General features: G+C 39.9%; 1 protein-coding gene across 1 annotated transcript; it reads left to right on the forward strand.

Moving 5' to 3' along the window:
* Positions 1–2,736: 2,736 nt before the first annotated feature.
* On the forward strand, positions 2,737–24,447 carry reps1 (RALBP1 associated Eps domain containing 1). Its single transcript, XM_030721676.1, has 19 exons — positions 2,737–3,471; positions 4,823–4,946; positions 9,405–9,634; positions 10,535–10,697; positions 12,008–12,138; positions 14,129–14,291; positions 14,380–14,443; positions 15,744–15,898; positions 16,408–16,529; positions 16,931–17,011; positions 18,400–18,487; positions 18,995–19,096; positions 19,861–19,921; positions 20,115–20,313; positions 20,417–20,626; positions 21,161–21,250; positions 21,829–21,983; positions 22,070–22,175; positions 22,271–24,447. The coding sequence occupies exons 1-19, from the start codon at positions 3,319–3,321 to the stop codon at positions 22,337–22,339; spliced, it is 2,466 nt and encodes an 821-aa protein (XP_030577536.1). The 5' UTR covers positions 2,737–3,318; the 3' UTR covers positions 22,340–24,447.
* Positions 24,448–25,292: the final 845 nt, after the last annotated feature.

Raw genomic sequence — 25,292 nt, forward strand, 5'->3', positions numbered from 1 at the left:
GCTAGTGTTAGTTGCATTGAAGATTGAAAAAGTGGAGTAACTATTAGCTTCCTATCACTGTAGTTCAAGAGCAACCTACCTTGAAGACACTTCTTGTGTGCAGACAGTGCTGGAAAAGATTTGTGATGTATGTTGTTTCCCACAAATTGCAGTTTACAAGGTCTGTTATGTTCCCCCAAAACTGTGCAGCACTAAAGCTTTCATCCTACATACACCAGGTATTTGCAACAAGTCGCATATTTCAGACATTCCCGTGATTAAGTAACAAGTGCCTACTGGTAACGGTATAGTGTCAAAACTGTTTTCGTTTACTGGCTTACTTTTATTATTTGGGACAAATTTCCTACAACAAGTGAAGGCAACGCAAGCGCGCATCTGACTTCACCGTGACAAAGTGCGAGAGTTTGACGGGCTGTGATCCATATAAGGCATTGAAGAGGCAGGAGATCATGTGCTGTCCTGCGTTTCTACCTTTCCAAGCTTTTTTCTTTTTTTTTTTTGTGCATTTCCAAGAAGGGCTCACACAGTCGGTTAAACAGGTGCTCAGTGCGAGAAAATCCCACTGCAACATACATGTTAGGTCGTTAGAATAACGTGCTGACTCCAAAAATCAACGCATGGAGTGCAGCATGAAGAACAGGCAAAAAATAAATAGAATAAAATAAAATAAATGCGCACATGTTCTTTTTTCTGCATATTTTTGCACTCTCCTCCTCTCGACCCCGTCCCTACACCTCTCATCCACTGCAAGTAATAAAACAGCGACTCCAGCATCATTATGTTTAGAAAGTCTTCAACATGAGAAGGATGGCTCACCGGGCAAAGGAATGAAAGTTGTGTTTGGCGGCTCGATTCTGCAAGTTTTTAAAAAAAACATTATCCAGCGATTCAAAAAGCTTTAGAACTCTAAAATAAAAGAAAAACTTGAGATACTGAAGAGGTTCTTTGTGTCAAAATGCAGTTTAATTACCATTATTTTATTTTATTTTTAATGGCCACTGCACGGGAGGAACAGAGCTGAAAATGTTTGAATTAAAGAACAAACAAACAAACAAACAAAAACTAACCCAGACTGTTATACCTCCAGGCCATAGACTGAATTAATAGATTTTTTTAAAGGCTTCAAGGAAACGATGCACTGCGTTGTTTTTATGAGTGAAAACAATATATGTGGCTATACTACTAATCATTCGAATTTATTGTCAGATTATTAGGCATAAAAAGACAACAATGAGTGACCTATTTATGAAAATAATGTCTGTGGTTATACTCTAATATCTGTATGCCCACTACAGCGCCCTAAAGAGTCGCGTCTCTATTATTCTATTCAATTATAAACCACGAGTGCGGCTTTTACTTTGAAATCACTCATCCGGGACCCTGCAGGCCAAGCAGGCTCGCGCTGACTCGGACGTCGCGACGTGTCAAGTTAGCTCATAAGAAACCTGTGATGTGACCGGAAATCTAAACAGTTTGCCTTCAGAATAAAATAAAACTTTGTGTTTTTCTTCCAGTTCATTGATTTTTTTAAATGTTTCGGAGTTTTGACGCCAGTGACAAATGAACTTGACATTTAGATAGCTTATTTATTCAGCATTTAAAATGAAACATTCAGTGGAAGATCTGAACAGACGTGGATGGATCATACGGCCAGATTTTCTCTTTTTCTTTCTTTAAAATACTCTCACCTGACATTGGACTTAGGCAGAGAACTACTAAATTAAATGTTTTTTTTTTTTTTTTTAATGTGCTTGAGCTTCAGGGTACGAACTGATGGCCAGAATTCTCTTTCCGGATTTTCTGGTTCTATCAATTACAGCAAGTCATCCAGGTCCTGAAGCAGCAAAGCAGCCCCAGACCATCCCACTTCCACCACCATGTTTTACTGTTGATTTTTTAAATGCTGTGTTAGTTTTTTTCTAGATTCTAGACTCAAACCTTTGTTAGTTCAATCTTTGTCTCATCAGTCCACAGAATATTTACCCTAAAGTCTTGGAGATCATCAAGATGATTTGTGGCAAATATGAGACCAGTCTTTGTGTTCTTTTTGGTCAGCAGTGATTTTCTACTTGGAATTCTCCCATAGATGACATTTTTGCCCAGTCTTTCTTATTATTGAATCATGAACTCTGACCTTAACTGAGGAAAGTGAGGCCTGCAGTTCTTTAGATGTTGTTCTGGGTTCTTTTGTGACCTCCTGGATGAAAATAAATAAATAAATAAAATAAAGTTGATGATGGGTCGTTTGGATAGCTTTTCCTCTTAATAAATGAAATCATTATTTAAAAACTTCATTGTATCTTTACTCGGGTTATCTTTGTCTAATATTAAAATTGGTTTGATGACCTGAAACGTGACAAAAGAAATCAGGAAGGGGACAAATACCTTTTCTCATCATTGTAACTGGTTCATCAAAAGAAGTTCAATTGCAGTGGCAATTGTGGCATAAAAAATAAAATTATCTTCTTTTTAAGGCCCAAAAGTTTTTGCGCTTTCATTGCAAAACAATAATTTAACTTGAATCACTATGCAAATATGACAATAGTTGAACTGCCAGCAAGTGATTGCAAAAGTAGTCAAGCGTTTAATTACATGTAGTTCACTCCTAGAGCAATAAAATATATTTTATTTTAGAAGATATAGGTAACTAGATGCTTCTGAGTGAATAGGTGAGGATTGGTACTCGATGAGTATTTTAATTTGAAGAGTCGTACCGGAAGTCCCCTCTTTACTCCGAGTGACTTGACGCTGGTGGCAGGAATGGCGGCTATGATCATTAGAGGAAGGAACCAAGAGACCCTGAAACTTTACTTCTGACGGCCCCGCAGAGGAATGTGTTTCTAGTGTAAGGCAGAAACACCCTCCCGTAACGGATTACAGGGAGAAGAAGTGCTGTAACGTGAGATCACGGCGGTAGATGTCCGGGTCGAGGAGGTGGACGCACTTTGCTAGTTAGCCTAACGTTAGTGGCACTGACTTTGATTCAAGGTAGCTGTTAGCCCGCTGCACTACTAGCCAGCTGTTGGCTACTACTTGGCTTGGCTGGCCCAACAAGTTATTAACTGTGTGAAAGCAGCCTTTATTTGAATCTTCGAGTCGGGATCGCGCTCCTGCTCGGTACACAGTATTAGGGACGTTTACAGAGATTGGGATAAGGCGCGTTGGGAACATCATTACAACAGCTAACCTCAACGTTAGCTCGGCTTAGCTAAGTTGGGAACCTGAAGTCTCGCCCATTTTTTGGATCCTGCCCCAGCCATTGGCTAAGGGCTAATCAACAGCCAACTTGTCTGGTTTTCAGGCTCAATTGGTACTACGATGGAAAGTCTAACGCTGAGTGATGTCGAGCAGAAATATTACTCGGATTTGTTCGTTTACTGCGACACGGACAACACCAAAAAAGTGGCTTCCAACGGGAGAGTTCTTGACCTTTTCCGGGCGGCCCAGCTACCCAGCGAAGTTGTCCTGCAGGTAAGCTAGCGCAACCGTGATATCAGTCAGACTGTGAAGCTGGCCACAAAACCCAGCGCTGTTGGGGGGATATTTGGCAAAACTTGGCAGGCGGGCTGTCAGAGCTGACCTGTCAGCCAGTGTAGCTGTGGTTAGTTAGCCCGGGTGCTTAGCAGAGCTGCGCAGCAAGAGAGACACACCTTCTTCTGGCTAATGTTAGCCTTAGCCAAAGAGAGTAGGCACTCAACTCACATAGTTCATTTTTTTTGTTTGTTTGTTTGCCTCTAGCTGACACCTTATACATATAATATATATATACATACATACATATACATATGGTACGCCTTTTATCCAGTTACCTTTCTGTGGGTATGTGTTGAACTGTGTATCTAACGCTGTAAATAATGATCATTGCTCTTGCTGCCCACTCTTTCCTGTCTTCTCCCTCCATCAACATCTGCCTTTTTGTTCTTTACTGGCTGACTTGGTGGAAATGCCCATGCCTACACGCCTGTGTGAGCCATAAAAGTGAAGACTTTGTGTGTTAATCCTCAAATATATATTGGATTCTCGGTCAGTTTGCAGTGATCCGCTCTAGAGTGTCCCTTCACACTCAACTGAGAGTCATGAATAGCCAGTTAAACTGCAGCAGCCCATTCTTGTGACTCCAGATCGCTCAGCAGGGCCAATAGTTGCAGTTTATGAGTCAGCATCCTTTTCAAGGTCAGGGGGTGGGGGGAATTAAGCAGCGTGGTAATCCTGCCACTTTCAAAATCTACACTGAGCTCTGCATTGGCCCGTGAGACACAAACTACTAGTGTCATGTTGTAACAGGCTGAGAACAGTCACTGCTGCTTTGTATCCACTCATACTGGGATAAAATCCCTCGTCAGCGAGAAAGGGATCGGTCAGCTGTGGTGGGTTTTTGATTGAGTGCCTCATCGCACTGAAGGACTTCCTCTTGATGAGTTATCTTAATGTTATGAACTCCCAGCAGTGGTACTAATCCACAGGTTTCAGCTGGGCGTATGTTTCTTTTATTTGTGTGACTGCTCTATCTTTTGTGTGTAGAAAGCCGGTTCATTGCCATGTAAAAAGCAACAAAGTATGTGATAATCAGGCTTTTTACTGGTAAGACCCACTGGACATCTGCAAATGAAACCATTGTTTGTGTCCATATTTGTGATTTAAAGCACAATGTCCATGCACTGTTAAGGAAACAGTTTATCAGATAATTTAATAAGACCCTAAATGATAGGTGTTGTTTATTCTCCTGTTTATTATTTGAATATTTGCTAAGAGGTAAAAGCAGCTCTTTCAGATGAATACAATGTTGTTAACTGTTTTCCTTGTCCTTGTGTGTGTGGGTTAGATCACAGAGCTATGCGGAGCCACTCGGCTGGGTCACTTTGGACGGAGCCAGTTCTACATTGCTCTGAAGCTCATCGCCATCGCCCAGTCCGGGCTGCCTCTGAGGGTGGAGAGCCTCAACTCGGGTGAGTCCATAAATTGAAGTGAGTCATTGTGTTTCCAAACAATACCATTGCACAACAGTGCTCTCGGTTCTCCCTGAAGTACCTTAAGACATTGGGTACAGATGACTGTTGTTCTCAGGCTGGTTAAAGTGTTTCAGTTTAGAAATGACAGCTTAATGAATTTAGAGTTTCATTTAGGAAGATGTTTAGTGGTAAGTGGTATCTTTATCATCTATGAAATACACTTAAAGTTACCATTTATGTATGAAAATCTTAAAGGAGTCATTTGGACAGGACAAAAATGTATCTCAAAACTTCATCCACGTGGTATTTCTATTAAGTACGCAGTTTATTTTAAGATTTCCACATAAGCATCTCCTTGTGTTTTTTTGTTTGGTTTTCTTTTTGTTTTGTTTTGTTTTTTAAACCAGGGATGAGGCTTGGTCCATTTTAGAAGTGATTAACTTTCAGAGTCAATCCAGATTTGGATCAAAGAGCGTTTTGAAGGATGCTTTATGTTGTGAGAGAGAGCAAAGTTGGACATTTTGTGTTATATCTTCACTAAATCCACGATACTCCTCTGTGGTTTTCCTCGTTTCTTCCTGCCTGACAGCTCCATCCTCCTCTGCACATGTTTAAGCCATCTCAACCTATCCTCTCTAGCTTGGTCTCCAAATTCAACCTGAGCTGTCCCTCTGATATACTCATTTCTAATCCTGTCCATCCTGCTCACTCCCAAGGAAAAACTCTACCACCTCCTGCTCCACCTCCATCATAACAGGTCTCACTACCATCTTGTAAACCCTCCCTTTCACCCTTGCAGCTATTCTTCTGTCACAAATCACTTCTGACACTCCACCCTGCCTACGCTCTCTTCTTCACCTCGCGTGTACATTCTGTTGCTTTGGATGTTTGACCCCAGGTATTTAAACTCATTCACTCACACGCTCTAACTGCCTCTACTTCTTGCATCTTGACTGTTATGCCTGCCTCCCTCTCAAAATGGTTATCAAATTAAAATGGAAAAAATTAGGTAGCATCTTCTTTATGTTAAGAAAAAATATCAAACAGATGCAGACACCCAGAAGGATTCAGGGACTTTTCAGCCTTTGCACAAGCAAATTCAGTTCAATTCAATTCAAAGTCACAACAATAGTTGCCTCAAGGTGCTTTAATTTGTAAGGTAAAGAACCTACAATAGAGGTGAGTGAAGAAGAAACATCATGCAACAGCCTAGGCCTATTGCAGCGCAACTAAGGGAGGGTTCACGGTCACTTGATCCAGCCCTAACTATAAGATTTATTAAAAAGGAAAGTTTTAAGCCTAATCTTAAAAATAGAGAGGGTGTGTCTGTTTCCCCAAATCCAAACTGGGAGCTGGTTTCACAGAAGAGAGGCCTAAAAGATGAAGGCTCTGTCTCCCATTCTCCTTTTACCCTAGGAACCACAAGTAAGCCAGCAGTCTGAGAGCAAAGTGCTCTGTTGGGGTGATATGGTACTATGAGGACTTTATGATGAAATGGGGCCTGATTATTCAAGACCTTGTATGTGAGAAGAAGGATTTTAAATTTGATTCTGGATTTAACGGAGCCAAAGAAGAGAATAATAATAAATGCATAATAAAATAGTTTTTCCCCATAACTATGAGACAGCGTGTTTCTAATTTTAGAGAGATTGCACAAAATGCAAGAAAGCAGTCCTACATATTTATTTAATATGTGCATTGAAGGACATATCCTGGTCATAGATGACTCCAAGATTTCTCACAGTATTATTGGAGGCCAAAGTAATGCCATCCAAACTAAGTATTGGGTTAGACACAGTGTTTCTAAGATTTGTTTGGCTGAGTACAATTCCTCATCCAGGCCTTTGTCTTTAAAATGTTCCTGCAGTTTAACCAATTGGTGTGTGTGTCATGGTGGCTTCATGGATAGATAAAGCTGGATATCATCTGCATTGCAATGGAAATGTATGCTATGCCTTCTACTAATACTGCTGTAGTTCGCTGTTTTACGACGACTCTTTCAAGAATTTTTGAAATAAAAGGAAGGTTGGAGATGGGCCTATAATTAGCTAAGGCAGTAGGGTCAAGTGATGACTTTTTAAGTAATGGTTTAATTACTGCCATCTTAAAGGCCTGTGTTATGTAGCCCATTCATAGAGATAGGTTGATCATATTTAATGGTAGGACTTCTTTGAGCAATCTTTTAGGAATGGGATCTAATAAAAATGTTGATGGCTTGGAGGAAGTAACTATTAAACTCAGAAAGCTCAATCAGAGAGAAAGCATGTAAATAAATGTCGGTAGTATTGAAAGTAGCTGTATGTAATGAAGAGATGGTTATGATTATCTTTTATATCTCAGTGTGTTGGCACATGGCATTGAAGATAACAGTGGAAGAGTTATATCCTTAAACTTCATTATAGCACTTTCAGAAAGACAACTACTGTAATGAAATTTATTCCCCACTGTTGTGTGTTCTGTGTGTGCTGTGTGTGAGGCTCATTTTCAGCATCTACTTGGATATTAAAATCACCCACTATATTTTATCTGAACTAAGCACTAAATCAGATAAAAAGTCTGAGAAATTATATAGAAGCTCTGAGCAAGGTCCAGATGGACAATAGTAACAAATAAAATATATATATATATATTTTCTTTTTCTTTTTCCACTTAGGGTGTACAAGGCAATGAGTCAGGCTTTCAAAAGAATTGAACTCTGCCTGGGTCTTTTGTTGATTAATAAGCTGGAGGGAAATATCGCTGCTACTCCTCCTCGATCTGTCCTTCAGGGATTCTGTTAGTGTGACTCGGAAGCGTTGATTCATTTAAACTAACATATTCATCCTGCTGTAACCAAGTTTCTGTTAGGCAGAATAAATCAATACATTGAACAATTATTAAATCATTTACTAAGAGCGACTTAGTAAATTATACTCTTGATGTTTGACACATGGGGTGCCTCATAACTTTGTGTTCCTAGATCTGGGAAAAAGAAATACTGGTACATCAAAAGTAAGCTGTAAAAACCATTATATGAAAAGGCTTTTGGTTAAACCTTTTGAATGCTTTCAAATGCTGACAGGAAACAAATGAAAAACAGCTCATCTTGATCAGTTGATGGGGCAGAATCGCATCAAGTTACTGATTATGTGGAACAGGATTGGCCATTCTGCACTGTTATCTTAGTATTTGTGTTACTGGATGAGTGAGATGGTATGAGCTGTTTCAATGACTTCCCTATTTATCTTAAACAAACATTTGTAGTCTAAGCCCTGGAGGGTTTGACCGCAAAATTACACTTTTTTTTTGTCTTTGGTGCAACCTCGCTCAACAAAACAAAAACACAGAGGACGTTGTCACGGTCATCCTCTACACAACATGACTCGTTTGGCCTGAATATGTTGCAAAATTGATTTCATAATTTGATGAAAATATAAGTAAGCAAATGGTTCACTTCCTCCTAATAGAAGACTTAGGGATTTTTGGTCTTTGGAAATCTCACTCTCAACTCTCTTTTTGAAAAGTTGGTGCTGTCTGAGAAGTAGACAGTTAATTATAGGATTTGGTAAAAATGTTTAGTTTACTCTGTGTTTTCAGAAAGGTTGGAGTCAGCACAGTTATTCCAAAATATTAAATAGAAAGTTATTTCTGGAGCTGAGGCTTTTGGGGTAATAATCTGTGTGTTCAGAAGAAAAAAAAAGGGGGGGGGGGGGGGGGGTCTGGTGTCTGTGCTTACTACAAGACAGACCCTTTCACATAATGATCCTTTGTTGAAAGAATTCATTTAACCAGTCTTTTAATCAACTTTCAAGTATAAGAGGATATTGTAAGTAGGTTTTAAGGAGATTTCTTGCTTTGTAAAGCTGATTCTTTTTCTGAAAATAATAATAAAAAAAGATATGAAAGATCCAGATCATTTTCTTTCTATTAACTAATTCATTTGTTGTTGAGTCACCGAAACCGTAGTGGGTCATATGCAGCCAGGATCAGCTAATTTGGATATCTTGATCTTGATTTTTAACTCAATCTGGATCTAGGATTTTTTTTTCTTTATCATTGCGAGATGGTGCAAACAAAAGAAAATGGCATGTGTCACATTGATGTTCTCAAGAAAATATCACAAACTAAAGTGTAGTGGGAATTTTCAGCCTTGGTGGAAGCATGCTGTCATCAATTGTGTTCCTTGTTTAACACTGATCTTTAAAAAAAAATAAAGGTGTTCAGACCAGGACTAAAGTAGATATTTTCAGTGGTGCAGCATCAAAAGTTAAGAGTTGACAAGAGTTTACTGTGCCAGCGTGCTTCATTTTCTATTTGAGGAAGCAGCTCTTTTTGAAAGCTGTACTACTGTTCCCATTTTATAGCAGTCACTCTCTTTACAAACCCTATAAACAGTTTGATTTGGTCACCCAGTTGAGTTCATTGCGTCAGCTGTTGAACACAGAATGAAACCAAATTTATTTTCTGTCTCGCCAGTCAAGGATCTGCCGCTGCCGAGGTTTGTGGTGGGGAAGAATGAGGCAGAAGCAAGACATGCTGCACTGTACCAGGATCCAGACAGCCAGGGATTGTACCCAGCTTCTGGTACTGCAGTAATACCCAGGCCACCAGGCAGGGGTCACCAAAACAAGAAAGGACATCCCTCATCCACTTCACTTCCTGTCCACGAGGTCATCCAGCCCCTGGCACCTACCATAGAATCACAGGTTTGTAGTAGCATATGCATGATAACAGGATAACAAGTCAGTGTGTCATGTGCTGAACTAAAATATACATTTTTATGTGGAAAATGAAGAATCAGTGTTAATATTTTTTTGAGCAGCTGAACCCAGTGGTTACATAGAGATAAGCTGCTGGAGCACTGCTGTGTTTCCTGTGCTTTTCCTGTGCATGTATGACAGAGACATTGTAAGAGAGAGACATGACACTAGGGTTAGAATTTCACAGCAGCTAAAAAGTGACAGAAGTATACATTCCAAGGAAGAAGCTTTGCTAAACCTTAGTTTGGGGAACAGTCGTGACATTTTTAAATGATCTTTACAAGAGTTGAGTGGTGAATCTCTGTGTTGCTTTTATGTTTCAATAACTCATTGAAATTAAAGTTAATATAGATATATTTCTTCAAAGTAACACTGCAAATAAATGCCCAGAGTGGAAAGACTTGCCACTAGAAGGACTTTGATGTTTGATTACTTGTAGTTTAAATTGCTTTCTGAAGTTTTCTGCTGCTGACTTTTCTTCACAGTGTGTTGACATGTGTGTCAGTTATTTAGATGTCTTCCTGAAGTTGTATCTTTTTGCATCTGTTGCGAAATGCTCATTCACTAGCTTCTGGAGCCTTATCTGTGCTGATGCAGATAAGAAGCATTTGATGTAGTATTTATCAGCTGTTACTTGGTTTGGATGTGGCGTGTTGAAGACTGAAGGCTTGTAGTGTATGAGATAGAATCTGAAGGTTAACGCCTATAACACTGAACTGTTTGAATTAGCATTTTTTTTTCTTCTGAGCAAGATCATATTAAAGTTTGCTGATTCCTCATATGTATACTAAATGTCTTTAATTTCTTGTTTATTTCATGTGTTTGAATGTTTTTTTACGTTACCAGCCTGAACCAACGTCCCCGGTGGTCTCCCCTCACCAGTCTCCCCCCACCTCGCCTCACTCCTGGAGGAAACACAAGCGGCAACACAGTGGAGGAAACGCAGAAAGACAACCAGTGGTGGCAGCAAGTGGGGCGGTGTGGACGCAGTTCAGAGAACCACAAACAGGTCAGTGGGGCTTCTGTCTGTGACCATGTGGCAACCACAGACCACAAACTGGAAATGGTGAACATTCCCCTACAAAGTAAAAGTTCCACCTTTTGAAATGTGTCGGTCGCTGTGGTAAGGCACATCATTTACTTTGAAGACAAAATTCCCCATTTCCGGTTTGTGGCTCACTTTCTCAAGTTTCACTACAGCTCAGAGAATAAATGGCGAGTGTTTGCAGACCAGTCGTCATCTTCCCTGCAAACTACAGGTGACTGTGGCATTCTGCTAAAGATCAAAGCAATCACAAGGAGACTTTTAGTGCAGCACCTTCTTTGCACTGATTTAACCTGGCAACAGCCAGCAACCTTAGATATAATGACCAAATTAGGGATATTCCCAGTCATTGACATCATACAGAGCCAAGAGTAGAAAAAAAAAGTTGTGTAAAACTCAGTACTTGCACATATACCATATCAACCTCATTATTTGCAACTTTGGCCATGTTTGAGCATTCATCACTGTAACAATATACTGTATATATGACAGGGAATTAAGGAATATCCTTGTTGGTCCCCTTTAATATCAATAATTCTGTTCACACTGTTATAATTTATGTGATGTTTTTGCATCTTTCTTTTAAATTAGAGCTGCAACCATTAGTTTGAGTGCAAATTAATTTGCTGTGGGGGAAAAAAAAGAAGCTAGAATTAAAAAGTTAGATTTTTTTTTTCCTAATGAGAGATTATTATTTATTTGTTTTTTGCTTGTTTTGGTTAAAAAAAATTAAACTGTATATATTATGATTTTCAGATTTAATTGATTAGGCAAAAGGAAACATCTGAAGACGTCATCGTGAGACATTTTAGACTGTTTTCAGACATATTATAGACTAAATGATTATCTAAGAAGATGATCAGCAGGACCTAATTGAAAACAAAAGAAAATCGCCACAATTTGAGTGATAGTGGCTTCTTTTAGGAGAGAGTTTTATCAAAACAAATCATTTCCTATAGGAGATTAAGAGGGTTTCACTTGTAATGAGCAGCAGATGATAACCATAACGTCTGTAATGGTGAACAGAAGTGACAGATGTGGAGTACAAGTTGCTTTTAACTGTGACTGACGTGATAAACTTGTCGTTTGTGCCACTTCCTGTTGTTCGCAGCACCTACATGCTGTTAATGATGTTTGCTAAGAAAGGCACTTGGTGCAGTTTGTCATTAGGGGGCCGATGTACTTCTGCTTGTCAGCACAAAAAAATGTATGAAAACAAAACTTTTGAATAATATTAAATTTTAAAACACATTTTCCTGTCCTCCTCCTTTCAGGTCCAGTGACCGGTGATGGCATGTGGGTGTCCCACTCGCCTCCTCTTCCAGGTCAGGAGAGCTGGGTCAGTTTTACAGCAGACACCCCGCCATCCAGCACGCTCCCGGCAATGCACCCCTCGTCAGTCCAGGTACAGTGGTGTTTGTTCAACTGTTTCAGCTAGCTTCACTAAACAAGGAAGCTATCGGTCTCTATCAGGTTTGCAGGCCTTCGTTTGCTCAGCCTCTCTTAAGGTCCCACTGCAGGGTTTCAGTCATATTGAGGTCTGGACTTAGACTGGGCCATTGCAACACCCTCTTTTCTTGTTCAGCCTTTCTGTTATAAATTTGCTGGTGTAACTGGGATCATTGTCCTGTTGCGTGACCCAGTTTAGGCCAAGCTTCAGCTGTCATTGTTCCAGAAGTCTTGTGGTTTGTTCAGATTTCACAGGACATCATATAGTCCTGTGAAAGTGTTCTTTTTTCACAGCACAGTGACCGCCCACTTTTATTTAAGGGCTCTGGTTACAGAAGTGAATTTTCCATTTATTCTCTCCACTGACATTTCACATAAACTTTATATTAAGATTTTTAAGCCTTGAACCAAACCAACCTGCTATGAGGTGAATCATGACTATAAAAAGATGATGGATTAAAAAAAAAATTATGAAGGAAAATAAAAAAACGAGGCAAAGCTACAGGACTGTATACATAATTACTTTTACAGTGAAGGAACTACTCAACCCTTAACCCACTGCAAACCCCAGGTTCCACACAAAAAGGCTTCCAACCTTCTCAAATTGAATCCTTTTTATTTTCATTATTGTGGTGTTGAATAGTAGTGTAGCTTTTCATACAGTTCGGTGTGTGTGTTAATTTATACCCTAGTTATCTATATGTTACAGTGAATTGTTCCTGACTGCAGTCGCCACTCTGTTTCTGAAGTTTTCTGCTCACTAAGCGACCTGACATTCAAGGGTTTAAACATTTCCATGGTAACAGAGATCTCAACCAATCAGAGTTGTCGCTGTTTCAATTTAGGATTCTGGGTAGAGTAGTTATTTTCTGCAACATCGCAAATAAAAGAGACTTTGTTAAAACAAAGCTGATAGCTGGAGCACATTCCAGTCATTCACAGTGTTGTAGCTCGTGTTAGGTCTGCTTTGGACGCTTACAATATTATGGCTAATGGTCAAAATCCCTATGGGATCTTTACTTTCAGAACCTCCATCCAAGTACACAACTTTGTTACCAATAAATTATTCCTTTGACATTATACACATATGAAGAAGCAATATAATTAGTGATAATATTGTTTTGAACATCTAGTTTTAAACCCATGAATTTCTTTGCCCCTTATATGAATTAATTGGATGCAATTAATTGAATGCTTTAAGTAAGGTCATTGTCAAGACAGAATTATTAAAATGCTCAAATACCCACAAGATTTTTGTATATATTTTATCTTTACCATCATTAGCCCTTCACAATGCAGAAATGGGCGCTGTGACAAGAGGACAGCAAAATAAGACGATAAATTGTTGAGAGACACATGCACACTCTCAGCATACAGACCTAGAGAAGGTGACACAGTTCAGTAAGTTACAGGATGACCACACACAGTATTGTAACTGGAAAATGTGATAAGCCTCAGAAAAGCAGCCATCAGAAACTGCAAACATAAAGCACGAGATATCTCAGTAACCACATTCAGGCCTTGAGTGTCAGCCAGCATCTTGTATCGGTGCTTTATCTGCAAGCGCTGCTAGACTGAAACCTGAGCAGCTTCTGTGACATTGCTCAGGCAAAGGCCTCTGTACACAGTGTCTAATTTTAGGTGCACGTAATGCCCGCTTTTAGTTTCTTCTTGTCGTTCTGAGCTAATAAGACAAAAAGTCAGTCCTGCTTTAAGCCCCAAATTCTGCCAACATTGTTGTTTCTCAGTCTGTAGTAGTATTTTACTGGTTTGATTTCTTAGAATGACATTTGAATAGCGGCCAGGGAGACGCACACTGTACATGCAAACGGTGAAGAAACTGGATTTGCATAGATTAAAGTGTTATTCTTAATACTTAATTATGCGCATCATTATGCTTTCCTTTCTTAAATGTTTCTGTAAATGTCCCATATGGGTTCCCGTAGGACAGCACAACGATAAGAACAGTGGCCTCAGCTGCAACGACCAATGAGATCCAGCGACAGTCCAGCACGTACGATGATCCGTGGAAGATCACAGACGAGCAGAGGCAGTATTACATTAACCAGTTTAAAACAATTCAGCCTGACCTCACTGGCTTCATACCTGGTAGGAAAACACACACACAAGCTATCATGAAAAAAAAACCAAACAAAAACACGGGTTATTAATAAACTGTGGTTTCGGTGTATTTCAGGTTCAGCAGCAAAAGAGTTCTTCACCAAATCAAAGCTACCGATTTTAGAGTTGTCACATATTTGGTGAGTCACTGCTCTTTTTCTATTTATGGCCTCTGCTCTGTTTGTCTATTTAAGGGAGATTAAGTACCTCATATACACATTTTAGCCACCTGGATGGAGTTGATGGTCACATTTATATAACAAATGTATATAATGTTTTGATATTTGTATATAGTGTTTTGATGTGTGTGTATATGTACATGTGTGTATTGACATTGATATATATATTTTATGTATATAGTGCTTATGTATATGTGTATAGTTTTTTCTATTCTATTCTATTTTATTTTATTCTATTCTATTTTAGTTCATTTGTTTTTTACTCATCCTTTTCATTTTTCTCTATACTGAGCTGCTGTAATGCGCAAATTTCCCCGTCGTGGGATCATTAAAGTTTTATCTTATCTCTTATCTTATTTAAGGGTTTAACATGCTGATAAGTTGTATGTACGTTAGGGCAGAATGGCCCCAATCTTTGCACCAGTGAATCAGAATCAGAAGGTTTTATTGCCATATGGGTGAACAGGTTCACAACATTAGGAAATTGCTGCGGTACTTCGTGCTTACATAAAAACAAATAAGTATAAAAACTATAATACAATATTACAAAATATACAGCACAGAGATTAGAGAGAAGTATAAAACTATAATACAATATTACAAAATATACAGTACAGAGATTAACTACGATAAGTCATAAGTCAGTGCTGCTTTGTTTTTTGTTTTCTTGCTTTGTTTTATTGAAAGTTCCCTCATTTGATAGTTATAAAACTTGATATGAAACCATAGTAAAAGCTTTATTCAATTTTTCCAGTGAAGTGCAGTGAGTGGCAGTTAACTCTCTAAAAAAAAAAAAACACACTAAGAAACTGAATGCATTTCTTGGCTGTTCAGTTTGTCAGAATGTCGTGCCAGTGATCAGACAGCCTGTGCAGCCTGCCGTTAAATCTAACTGCTACAAATTTTTAATAAGAAATGTCCAACATCAGCAGAGACGGTTTGCAATTATGTAATTACTGCAGAAATTTGTTTCACCACTTCCTTGTTGAACTCCAAACCAAGCTGCCATTATTTTTGCAGAGTAAAGTGTTTGTGGATAATTGTGTGGCTAATAGAGCATGTTGTCTGTTCCTGTTTATGCCATTATTTCCAAAGAAGCATGCAGTGCCAGCTGTCACAACTTGTTTTGACAGGATTCATTATGACTAGTATCGTTTGCTCTAAGCACTAAATGTGGCATGTAAATGAGCCAGTCAGATCAGATTCAATGCCAGCTGTAATGACATATATGATATTCTACCTGTCTAATGTGTGTTTAAAGGGAGCTGTCAGACTTTGATAAAGATGGAGCGCTGACGCTGGATGAATTCTGTGCTGCCTTCCACCTGGTTGTGGCCAGGAAGAATGGCTACGACCTCCCGGAGAAGCTTCCCGAGAGCCTGATGCCAAAGCTGATTGACCTCGATGACTCAGCAGGTGCACAGGCTCGCCTCTCTCGCTCTCTCTGCTTCACCTTCTGTTAATTTCCCCAACCTCAGACCTCATCAAACCTGTGGGGTAACAGTGCTGCTGTGCAAACCTGCATCTTGGAAGTAGTTAACGGATTTGGGCTGGGCTGCACTATCCATGATAGAGCTTCATATTCTGGTGCCCTTTTAATGTGACATTCACTCATTTGCTCATAGCCGTAATAAACATGTTTATCAAGTGTTATAATTCAGTGCTGACCTTGTTTCTACATATCAGAATAACGGCACAGAAATAATATTTGTTCCGTATGTATTTATGCAATACTCAGAAGCAGAAACTATTGCACTTTGAAGTTTGACTTTATCAGGCATGGCTTGTTGTTATAGTTTTCATTTTGAGTACATGCTAAAAATGTTTTATCTCAAACCATCCTCTGAAGTTCATGTACAGTCACAACCAAAAGTAATGTCATAATTGGATTTTGGAGTTTATTTATGTGTATTTTTTTTGTTCAGAAGTCCCAGAGCCGGCTGCTGATGTTGGATACTCTGCGTCACCAGTGGAGGTGACCCCCAGCAAGTCTCCCTCTATGCCTTCACTCAACCAAGCCTGGCCAGAGATGAACCAGAGCAATGAGGTTCCAACATGCACACATCACATGATTAATTTATCCTCTAAACTCTATGCTGTTTGCTTTTACTATGTTTGCATTCCATTCATCTTAATTAATTGCTCAGGGTTAATTAAGGGAGGTAGCTCTGTCTTTATCCATCCATTGTAATTTGAGTGCAACTTCATCCTCCTCACCATCGAGCATATTTTCTGATAATTCAGCACCTCTTCTCTCACTTCTTGAGATTGTGTATGAAAGTTGGCAATGTCTATTTTTTTTTTTTTTCTTAACCCCCGCCGTGTCATGTGGCAATGACCGGTGCCACATCACAGCAGAGGCTCAGACTGATGATGTAAATGTGTGATGTCACTGCACTGGCTGACTGACTGACGTGTTTTTTCTCACTGTCTGTCTGTCTCCTGCAGCAGTGGGAGACGTTTAGCGAGCGCTCCTCCAGCTCACAAACTCTGACCCAATTTGACTCTAACATTGCACCAGCTGACCCTGTAAGTCAATCACTTAGTGTGCATGGTTTCACCATTAATGGACAGTCATTAACCCTCTTCAGATCTCTTTTCCTTTTCTCTCTCTCGATCTCTCTGTTTCTTTCTGTCTCACTGTCTGCATGATGTTCTTTTAAAGTGCAATTAAGTGCATCAGCAGTGGAAGTGTATGTGATTTGGCTGGCTTAGTTTCTATTGGAATCACCTTTTTTTTTTTCTACAGTCACATCCACCAGTCACTACTTTATTTTCAGATTGTAAAAGATGTATTTTTCTCACATGATCAGTGCTGTAAGTACTGAAAATTGTTCACAATTTTGTTGTGCTTTTAATTTTGAACAGTCCAAGTCCACATTTTTTTTTTTGTTTGTTTTTTTTGGGTCCATGAGGCAGATTTTTTTTTTCTTTCAATAAGTGCCTCCAAAATAGCTCTGCACCATTGACAAAATTGACTTCAACAATCTTTGTTTTATTGCATCCTTTTTTATGTACTCCAACTCTGAACTGACAGAGAAAAAAAAACATGACATCAAATTTGACCCATAAATGGGCCTACATTGTTTTTAATCCTTATTAGTAGGAATGAACCATTGAATTTAAAACAGTCAGAATAGACAATGATATTTATTTAATAAGCGTTTCACACCCAGACATTGACTTTGATTGCTTCATCAGGACTGTAGAGGCATGTAGATGTGCCAACATCTCTTATATGCTGGAAAAACCCTGGATCAACACCAGAACCAAACTGCACAAATGACATTTTTTGCCAAATCCTCTACCACCACCATCCATGCACCAAATCCTGATTGGTGCCTGAAATTTTTGCTGTCCAACTGTGAAGAACACACTAATAAGAGAAAATCACTTGTGAAAAAAATGAGTTTTTGTCTGAAAATGGTATAACCATATTGGCTTTTTTTTTTTCTTGAAAAACTAATTCAGAAAATATGTTTTAAATCCTTTTAAATCCTCTCATTTTAAAATGCTTGATGAGATACTCAGTGAGCCTGTCAGCAAAAATGTTTTCCTAAAAGGGTGCAACACAGGTTTTCATGTTGAACCTCCCTCCTCACAGGATCAGCAGCAAACCAGCTCACCCCGTCTGACCAGAACCACATGTCCTGCCTTAACAAGTTTACAGTTTTATTACTGTGACCTGTCATAGTATACAAAAAAGTTAAAAGAATGAAAATTTATCTGCATTTATGCTCTTGAAGTGACAACACCTGCACATTAAGCAAGAAGTGAGAATCAACTTGTATCAGGAGTCTAAAGCGATTCACATCTTCACTTTTTAAGTGTTTGATGCACCAGCTGTTATTTCTGATATTTCACTGTGGCCGTCTTCTTCCTGTCTGTCTGACCCTCTGTGTGTCTCTTTTCTTCAGGACACGGCCATCGTCCACCCAGTTCCCATCCGGATGACGCCTAGTAAGATTCACATGCAGGAGATGGAGCTGAAGAGGACGACCAGCGGTGAGAAACTGTCTGGCCTGACTGTCCAAATCCTGACTTACAGTTGAATAAATGAGAAATCAACACACGAGTGCAGCAGCAGGCAAATCTGTTCTTCTGAGTAAAACTCGAAGGAGCTTTAATATGATTGAAACAGATACAGTATATGGCCTAATTACATTAGAAACCATGCCAGCGTATTCTTGGTACATCTAAAAGAAAAAAGACTTGAGAGACCCGTTTGTAACAGGTGGGAAAACATCCAGATGTTACAGTACAGTCAGATTACTGTGTGCTTTGCTGAGTTTGCGCTTCAAGAAAGGTAATAACAACCCTAAAGATCGCAATTTGAAATCAGTAAACAGAACCTCAGTCGTCACACGCAGCAGTTTTTACTCGTAAACATGTTTCTGTGGTTGCTACTGAAGCACTTTGGGTCCAAACTAACAGCAGGATTGCTAACAGTTAATCAGCACTGCTTATAGCAGACTGAACATTTTCCTCCATTCTTCCCCCCCAAACATTTAGACCACAACCATCCCACCAGTCCTCTGCTGGCTAAACCTCCAGAACTGTCTGAAGAAGCCAAATTGCCTGCCTCCATGAAGTTTGTAGCCGCCAACACTGTAGGTGAGTATCAGATGTGCTACCATGGCAGGGAGATTTAACATGGTGCTCCCAAAACAACATCAGATACGTGATTCACTTCTTTATTTTGTTTAGTCATCTTAATCCATTTTATATTTTAAGGTAAAGCCATTTGAAGCAAAATTACAGCCTCTTTAATTACAAAAGAAAACTCTGGTGGATTCATCACTGGCTCCTCCAGTCCACATGTCAAAATATCCTTGGGCATACTACTGAATACTGAACCCCAAGTTGTCCCCAGTGTGTGTGTGTGTGTGTGTTAGAAAGTGCACAGATAAAAAGCAATGTACAGATGTGTGTCTGATTGGGTGAATGAGACTAGTAGAAAGCACTTTTGAGTGCTCAAACTGAGTAGAAAGGTGCTATATAAGTACCAGTCCATCTTTATATTTCCTTTACAAATTCAGGCTGAGATTCCAGAGGTTTGAATTGCTATTACGCTAGTAGCAGCTAATGCTAGTTCCTCTCTGTTATATGGCTTTATTCTATATGCTATTAAAAAATACACCTGTATCTTTAATTTAATTAAAGATGAAACGAGATCATTTTCAACAGCTTGGCCAAAATGAATTAATTTACTGCTTTTAATGTCAAATGATTTTGTGAAAGATATTTTAGGGTCAGTTAAATGTTTTGTAAATGCCTCATAATTTGTTGTTATGCCTATATAATTTGTGTTATGAGCTGATTAGTTTGGTCTTATTGCTCAGTGGGTTAATCCCATGTTTTTGGGTCCCCCTATGAAGGTGATGGTTACAGCAGTTCAGACTCTTTCACCTCAGACCAGGAGCCAATCACCAGGCAAAGGTTAGTTTTTTTTTCTTCTTCTTCTTCTTTCTTTTCTGACAAGTACTGACAGGAGACCTTGTGGTTTTTAAACGTCCTCACACTGTTATTGCTACAGCAGTAGGTCATCTTGTCATGTCTCAACCTGAATTGTGATAAATTGTATCATATATAAAACATTGCATTCTATGCATAAATCTGTTAATGTGTTCAGGTCTCAGTCGGGTACGTCCCCAGAGGCTCTGAAGGTGGTAGCTCCGCCTCCCCCTCCACCCCGCCCCCACGCCTCCCACTCTCGCTCCTCATCTCTGGACATGAATCGCACCTTTGCAGCCACGTCTGCCACAGGACAGGCCCAGCCCTCTACGATAGCTTACCCTCCTGCTGTGCCTCCTCGACCGCTACCCACACAAGTAAGAAAAAATAATAATAATTTGTGCTTCATCTGTTATTAGCAACAGTTTTGATTTTGATGCTATAAAAGCCGTCGCAAACACCCTTTCACCCCCTCCCCAGACATCAGTACCACTCACGGGGCATCGCGTAGAGGCGGAGAGTATACCAGGAGGCAGTATACCAGGAGGCGGGGCGGTGCTCACCACAACCTCCCCACAGCAGATTCCCCAGCAGCCCAACTTTGCAGACTTCAGTCAATTTCAGGCCTTTGCTGCCTCTGAGCAGCCCTCAAGCTTGCCAGAGGTGGACAAACACATCGAGGCAGGACCGGTAGGTTGGTGCTGGGAGACGTGGTTAAGAATTAGAACAATGCTTCTTTAGGCATTATTTCATCTGTCAGTCTGGCTTTTTTCACCATCTCTGTACTATTATTGTTGATTTGTTAAGTATTTATTCCTTTTGCTTCATTAGTCCCAAAAAAACCTGAGTGGTTTTTAATTTTAGTTGTCCTTCCATTTGTTATAAAATCTTTTAAACCCACATGTGTATTGACAGATTTTTTCCGTATTATCTGAATTGTTTTCCAGTATTACATATTAGACTTCTTGTAAGTTTTGTTACAAAGTCTCAGAGCCAATCACATATTGAAAACCTTCCAGCCTATAAATGTAAATGTTCAAGATTGAGATCAGTGATGAATTATGATGCTAAAGATGACTGTTAAAATTTAAAGCTGAAATATCTTAACTGTAACTTCTGCCTGCAGTATTAAACCTTTTTGAGTCCTTTAATCTTCTAATTGCATATTCTGCTTTTCATTATTAAGGAACCAAATTCTAAGTCTAATAAGAATCCATATTACAGGGGGACAAGCCTTCAGAGGGTGCCGGCCCTTTAAGAACAGTTAAGAGCGACGGCCAAGCAGATGAGAGACCCTCAGCTACAGTCAACTCTGTATGTCTTTAAACTATAAACTCATCGAGACTGGTGGTTTTCAAATCTTTTGTGTGCGTATGGATCATCAAATCGTAATTGAAAATTTCAAGGCACACTTGTATCCCTTCTTCTTTTGACTGTGGTTTTTTAATGGCAGCCCGATTGTGGCTTCTGGACCTAGCATGACAGCTAGGTCACCTGTGGTTTTCTGTGGGTTGCCTCACACAAGAAAGTGATCAATTTTTCTCCTTATTACCCTTCTTATTGTTAATAAGAGCTTTCTGTGTGTTGTGCTCTCATAATTCCCACCATCCAGCAACATGGTGGACAGACTGCAGTTACCTTTGACAGAATTTTAAAGAACTTGTGTTTTACAAAATAAGGTGTAGTTGTTACACCTGGAGTTGTTAGAATCACTACAATAGACAACCTAAATTACAGGCATATAGCCACTGAGATCTGAACGCATGTCATCACAATCTTATATTCCACTGAAAGATTGTTAACTTTGAGGGAGAGACAACTGAAAGCTGCTTCCTTGCGAATAGCTGATGTAATTCAGTGACAGCGAGGTAAACTCTTTGTTTTCCTATCAGACCAAAGGCTCCTCCGGGCCCCTGGCTCCTCCCCCCAAACCTGTACGTCGGAGGTTAAAGTCTGAAGACGAGTTGCGGCCGGAGGACGAGCAGCACGGTCCACAGAAATCAAACGTCATAGCCGCCGTCCTGGCCACTCAGCCCTCCATTCCCAGGTGGGGAAACTTGTTTTGGTAGAGGACCCTTTGCAGGATGTTGAGATTATCAGCACTTTGGAAAAAGTGTATTTTTGTGTTTACAGGTCAGTTGGAAAGGACAAAAAGGCGATTCAGGCTTCAATTAGAAGAAACAAGGAGACAAACACAGTTTTGGCACGACTTAACAGTGAACTGCAGCAACAGCTGAAGGTATGGAAGACATGAGCAAAGTTTTCTAGTTTAGGCAAATAGACTTTGTTCTCCTTAAAACTCCTGCTTTACTCACACCTGTTTTCTTCCTCCAGGACCTGCTCGAAGAGAGGATATCTCTAGAAGTCCAGCTGGAGCAACTCAGACCTTTTTCCCATCTTTAACCAACATATGAAGAGCAACTCTACTGTAGTTCATCCGAATCAAGGCTGTGGCCCTCGATGTGACTCCCCCGTCCCTCCTCTCCTTTTCCTTCCATCACCCCGGCTTTTCCTGGAGGCATCAACCTGCCGCAGGGTGTTCCGTTAAAAATGTCACGCTCAATCACACACTGCTCAATCATAAACCGGACAGACCTGAGAGCACAGTCTTACCAGTGGGAGGAGGCGACAGGAGGGGATTTTACAAACTGGCACTTTTCACTTTTTTGCTCGAGAGAGGTGAAGGTGAGGAGGATGACGGCAAACTGAGAGACGGAGCGCTCCAGCTCCGAGTCCGGTCTGAAGATAAAACTGCTGGTGTCTTGATTAATTCACTCTCTGAATGACTGAAGAAGAAATGCAGAGTGTATTTGTCATGTATGTGTGACTGTTTGTGCATTTGTGTTGCTGGAGGCTAGCACCGGTATGTGTGACTTGGCTGCACCAAACTCCTGCTGAAAATCAGGCAAATTTACAGAAAGTGTGAACCAGTTGGGGAAAATGTGCTTTTTTTTTTTTTTTTGTGTTGCTTTCTTTGTGAGAGTGGACTGAGAAGATCCGTAAAGGTATTAGACCTAATATCTTCAGATATTAATATCATGAGCTTGACAGGTTGGGTTAAATCTGTAGGGACACTGAAAAGTACAAAACAGCACTATGTGCTTAAACTTATAAGTTTCTGGTTAAAAAAAGTCAAACTGTTCCTCTTAATGTCTTTTCACTTTATGATCCGTGCTACTACTGTAGTGCTCTGAAGGCATTTCTTCCTTTTCAACCCTCGTAAGTGGTCTGTTCTGCTGAACATGTGGCGCCTGGATGTCACTGGCTGTCCACTATTGTGAAATAATCCAAAGAACACAGATTTTATGGGCTTGCAGTGGGACATATGAAGACAGAAGAAAGTCTACAGCACAAATCTACATCGGTCAGTAAGCAAGGAACGATAAATCTGTGTTATTTTTATCATTTTTTCTTCTTTTTTTTTAATGGAGTTTGGTGTCGTTGCCTTCTTTGTGAAGCATACTGGGCTATCTCCAGACAGGACCTTTTGTATGTGTGTGTGTGTTTGTGTGGGGCTTTAATGACTAAACCGACACGGTGAAGGCTTTTTTTTTTTTTTTTTGGACTCATCCTGTGACATGAACTCAGCCCACCCTTCTCTCTTACTGCCCCTTCAAGTCTACATGTAAACATTTGTGTGGTTGATGGCGTGATGCAGTGAGTGAAAGTGCCGTGTCTTCTGGTTTTTCTACATGTTCTAGTGTTTTGGGATCGTCGTGACTGAATGGTTTAACTTTATGCCAAATGACTGAACTTTCACTCTTTCACCTCCACTCGGGCTGTGTTTGAAGAAAAAAAAATGCAACCTTTTCTTTTCCCTCTCCTTACAGATTTTTCTTAATTTCATTTCAAACCTGGCTGTGGCTCGACATTTCAGCTTTCTTTTTAATGCTGCAGCCCCCCCAAAGTCTTTAACTTCACCTTTATGAGTCAACACAGACATTCATGTGAAGGGTTTGAAGATTTTTCAGCTGCTTGACTGCAGGAGGCGGCATTTATGAAGAATACATTTGTTGCTGATCGGGGAGAAGTTTGCCTGCGATTTCTCTTCAGCAAACACACGTGCACAGATCCAAACTGATGCAGCAGGTAGAGCTGAATTTTGACAATAGGTAAATTTGCAGTTTTCTAATCTGGCAGTCAGCACTATGCAAGAATGGGCGATACATCTTCACAGACCAACTGTACTGAAGTGTTTGTGCGATGATGGTAGCAACCGCGTGAACAGTATACTCTGGTTTTTGTATCGTAGATCTTCCAGAACATCATCTACTGTATGTTTGTAATTCATTTTGCCTTTTGTTTTGGGTTTTTTTGGTACTGACATGCAGTCCACTTCCCCCTGCTCCCAGCTCCAGAGGGAAATAAACTCCAGATCAGTGTTTCATCAGGGCAGTTTCATCTGAAATCTGCAAGATGTGGGTGTAGATGAAGCTTAATAGGAGACCAGTCAACAGAATGGGAGACCTGAATGACCCAACTGCACTTTGAACTGACCCCCCCCCCCCCCCCCCCCCCGTCCCTCATTGTCTCTCTTTGCTTACTTTTAACCTGCATGTTGTCTTTTCATGTGTATTTAAAAAAAAAAAAAGATGCTTTAAGATGAAAAAAATAATGAACCACTTTTTTTTTTTCCTCCATTTTGTGCCAGTGTCATAAAATGCCCTGTTTTGTTTGGTCAGTGAATTTTTCTTATGTTTTGTTCCTGTGTTTTGGTGAAACATCAATCTTCTTATGAAGCCTTACTCTCCCTGACTGGCATTCAGGTTTCCACAGCAGCTGACTGACCTCTTTTTTTTTTTTTTTCTGTCGTATCAAGGTTTGCCTTCTTTTATTTTTCTGCTGTTGAGGACGATGTTGTACTTGGTGGGTGGGTGTGCGCGTGCGCATGTTGTTTCCAGACCTGGAACTAATACCATTTAAAACCCTGTTAAACACATTCAAGTGGGATTGATTTGTTTGCTAGCACAACACCTCCCTCCTCATCCTTTAACCCAAAAAAGGCAATCCAGGCAGGCAGAAGCAATCAGTCGGTAATGAAGTCTTTGATGGGATTTTGAATGCTATTCGCCCCCAGATCTGTGTTGTATATTGTATATGATACTCACTTTTGGACTCATATGTAAATTTGCATTAATTGCTGACTAACAGCGGAAGAATATTCTATTTAATTCCTTCTCTCTTGGCTGTGGGAACCCTAGATGTTTAACTGCATGGATGTACCGTATCTCTGCAGATTCAACTAGCAGCTGTGTGATTTTTACACAAAAATAAAAAAAACGGCACAATATTTTAAAAACTACTCTCTTTACTCGCTGCTTTCTTTCGTGATTCTAAACTTTGACTCACAGCTTGC

The sequence above is a fragment of the Archocentrus centrarchus genome, chromosome 24 (genome assembly GCF_007364275.1).
Source record: "Archocentrus centrarchus isolate MPI-CPG fArcCen1 chromosome 24, fArcCen1, whole genome shotgun sequence".
Classification (NCBI taxonomy): domain Eukaryota; kingdom Metazoa; phylum Chordata; class Actinopteri; order Cichliformes; family Cichlidae; genus Archocentrus; species Archocentrus centrarchus.

What these genes read in the sequence shown, in the direction of transcription:
- reps1 (XM_030721676.1), top strand. Translation starts at nt 3,319, where the DNA reads ATGGAAAGTCTAACGCTGAGTGATGTCGAGCAGAAATATTACTCGGAT. An exon ending in TTAGAGTTGTCACATATTTG is followed by an intron (nt 14,444 to 15,743) that starts GTGAGTCACTGC and finishes GTGTGTTTAAAG; the next exon opens with GGAGCTGTCAGACTTTGATA. An exon ending in AACTGCAGCAACAGCTGAAG is followed by an intron (nt 22,176 to 22,270) that starts GTATGGAAGACA and finishes TTCTTCCTCCAG; the next exon opens with GACCTGCTCGAAGAGAGGAT.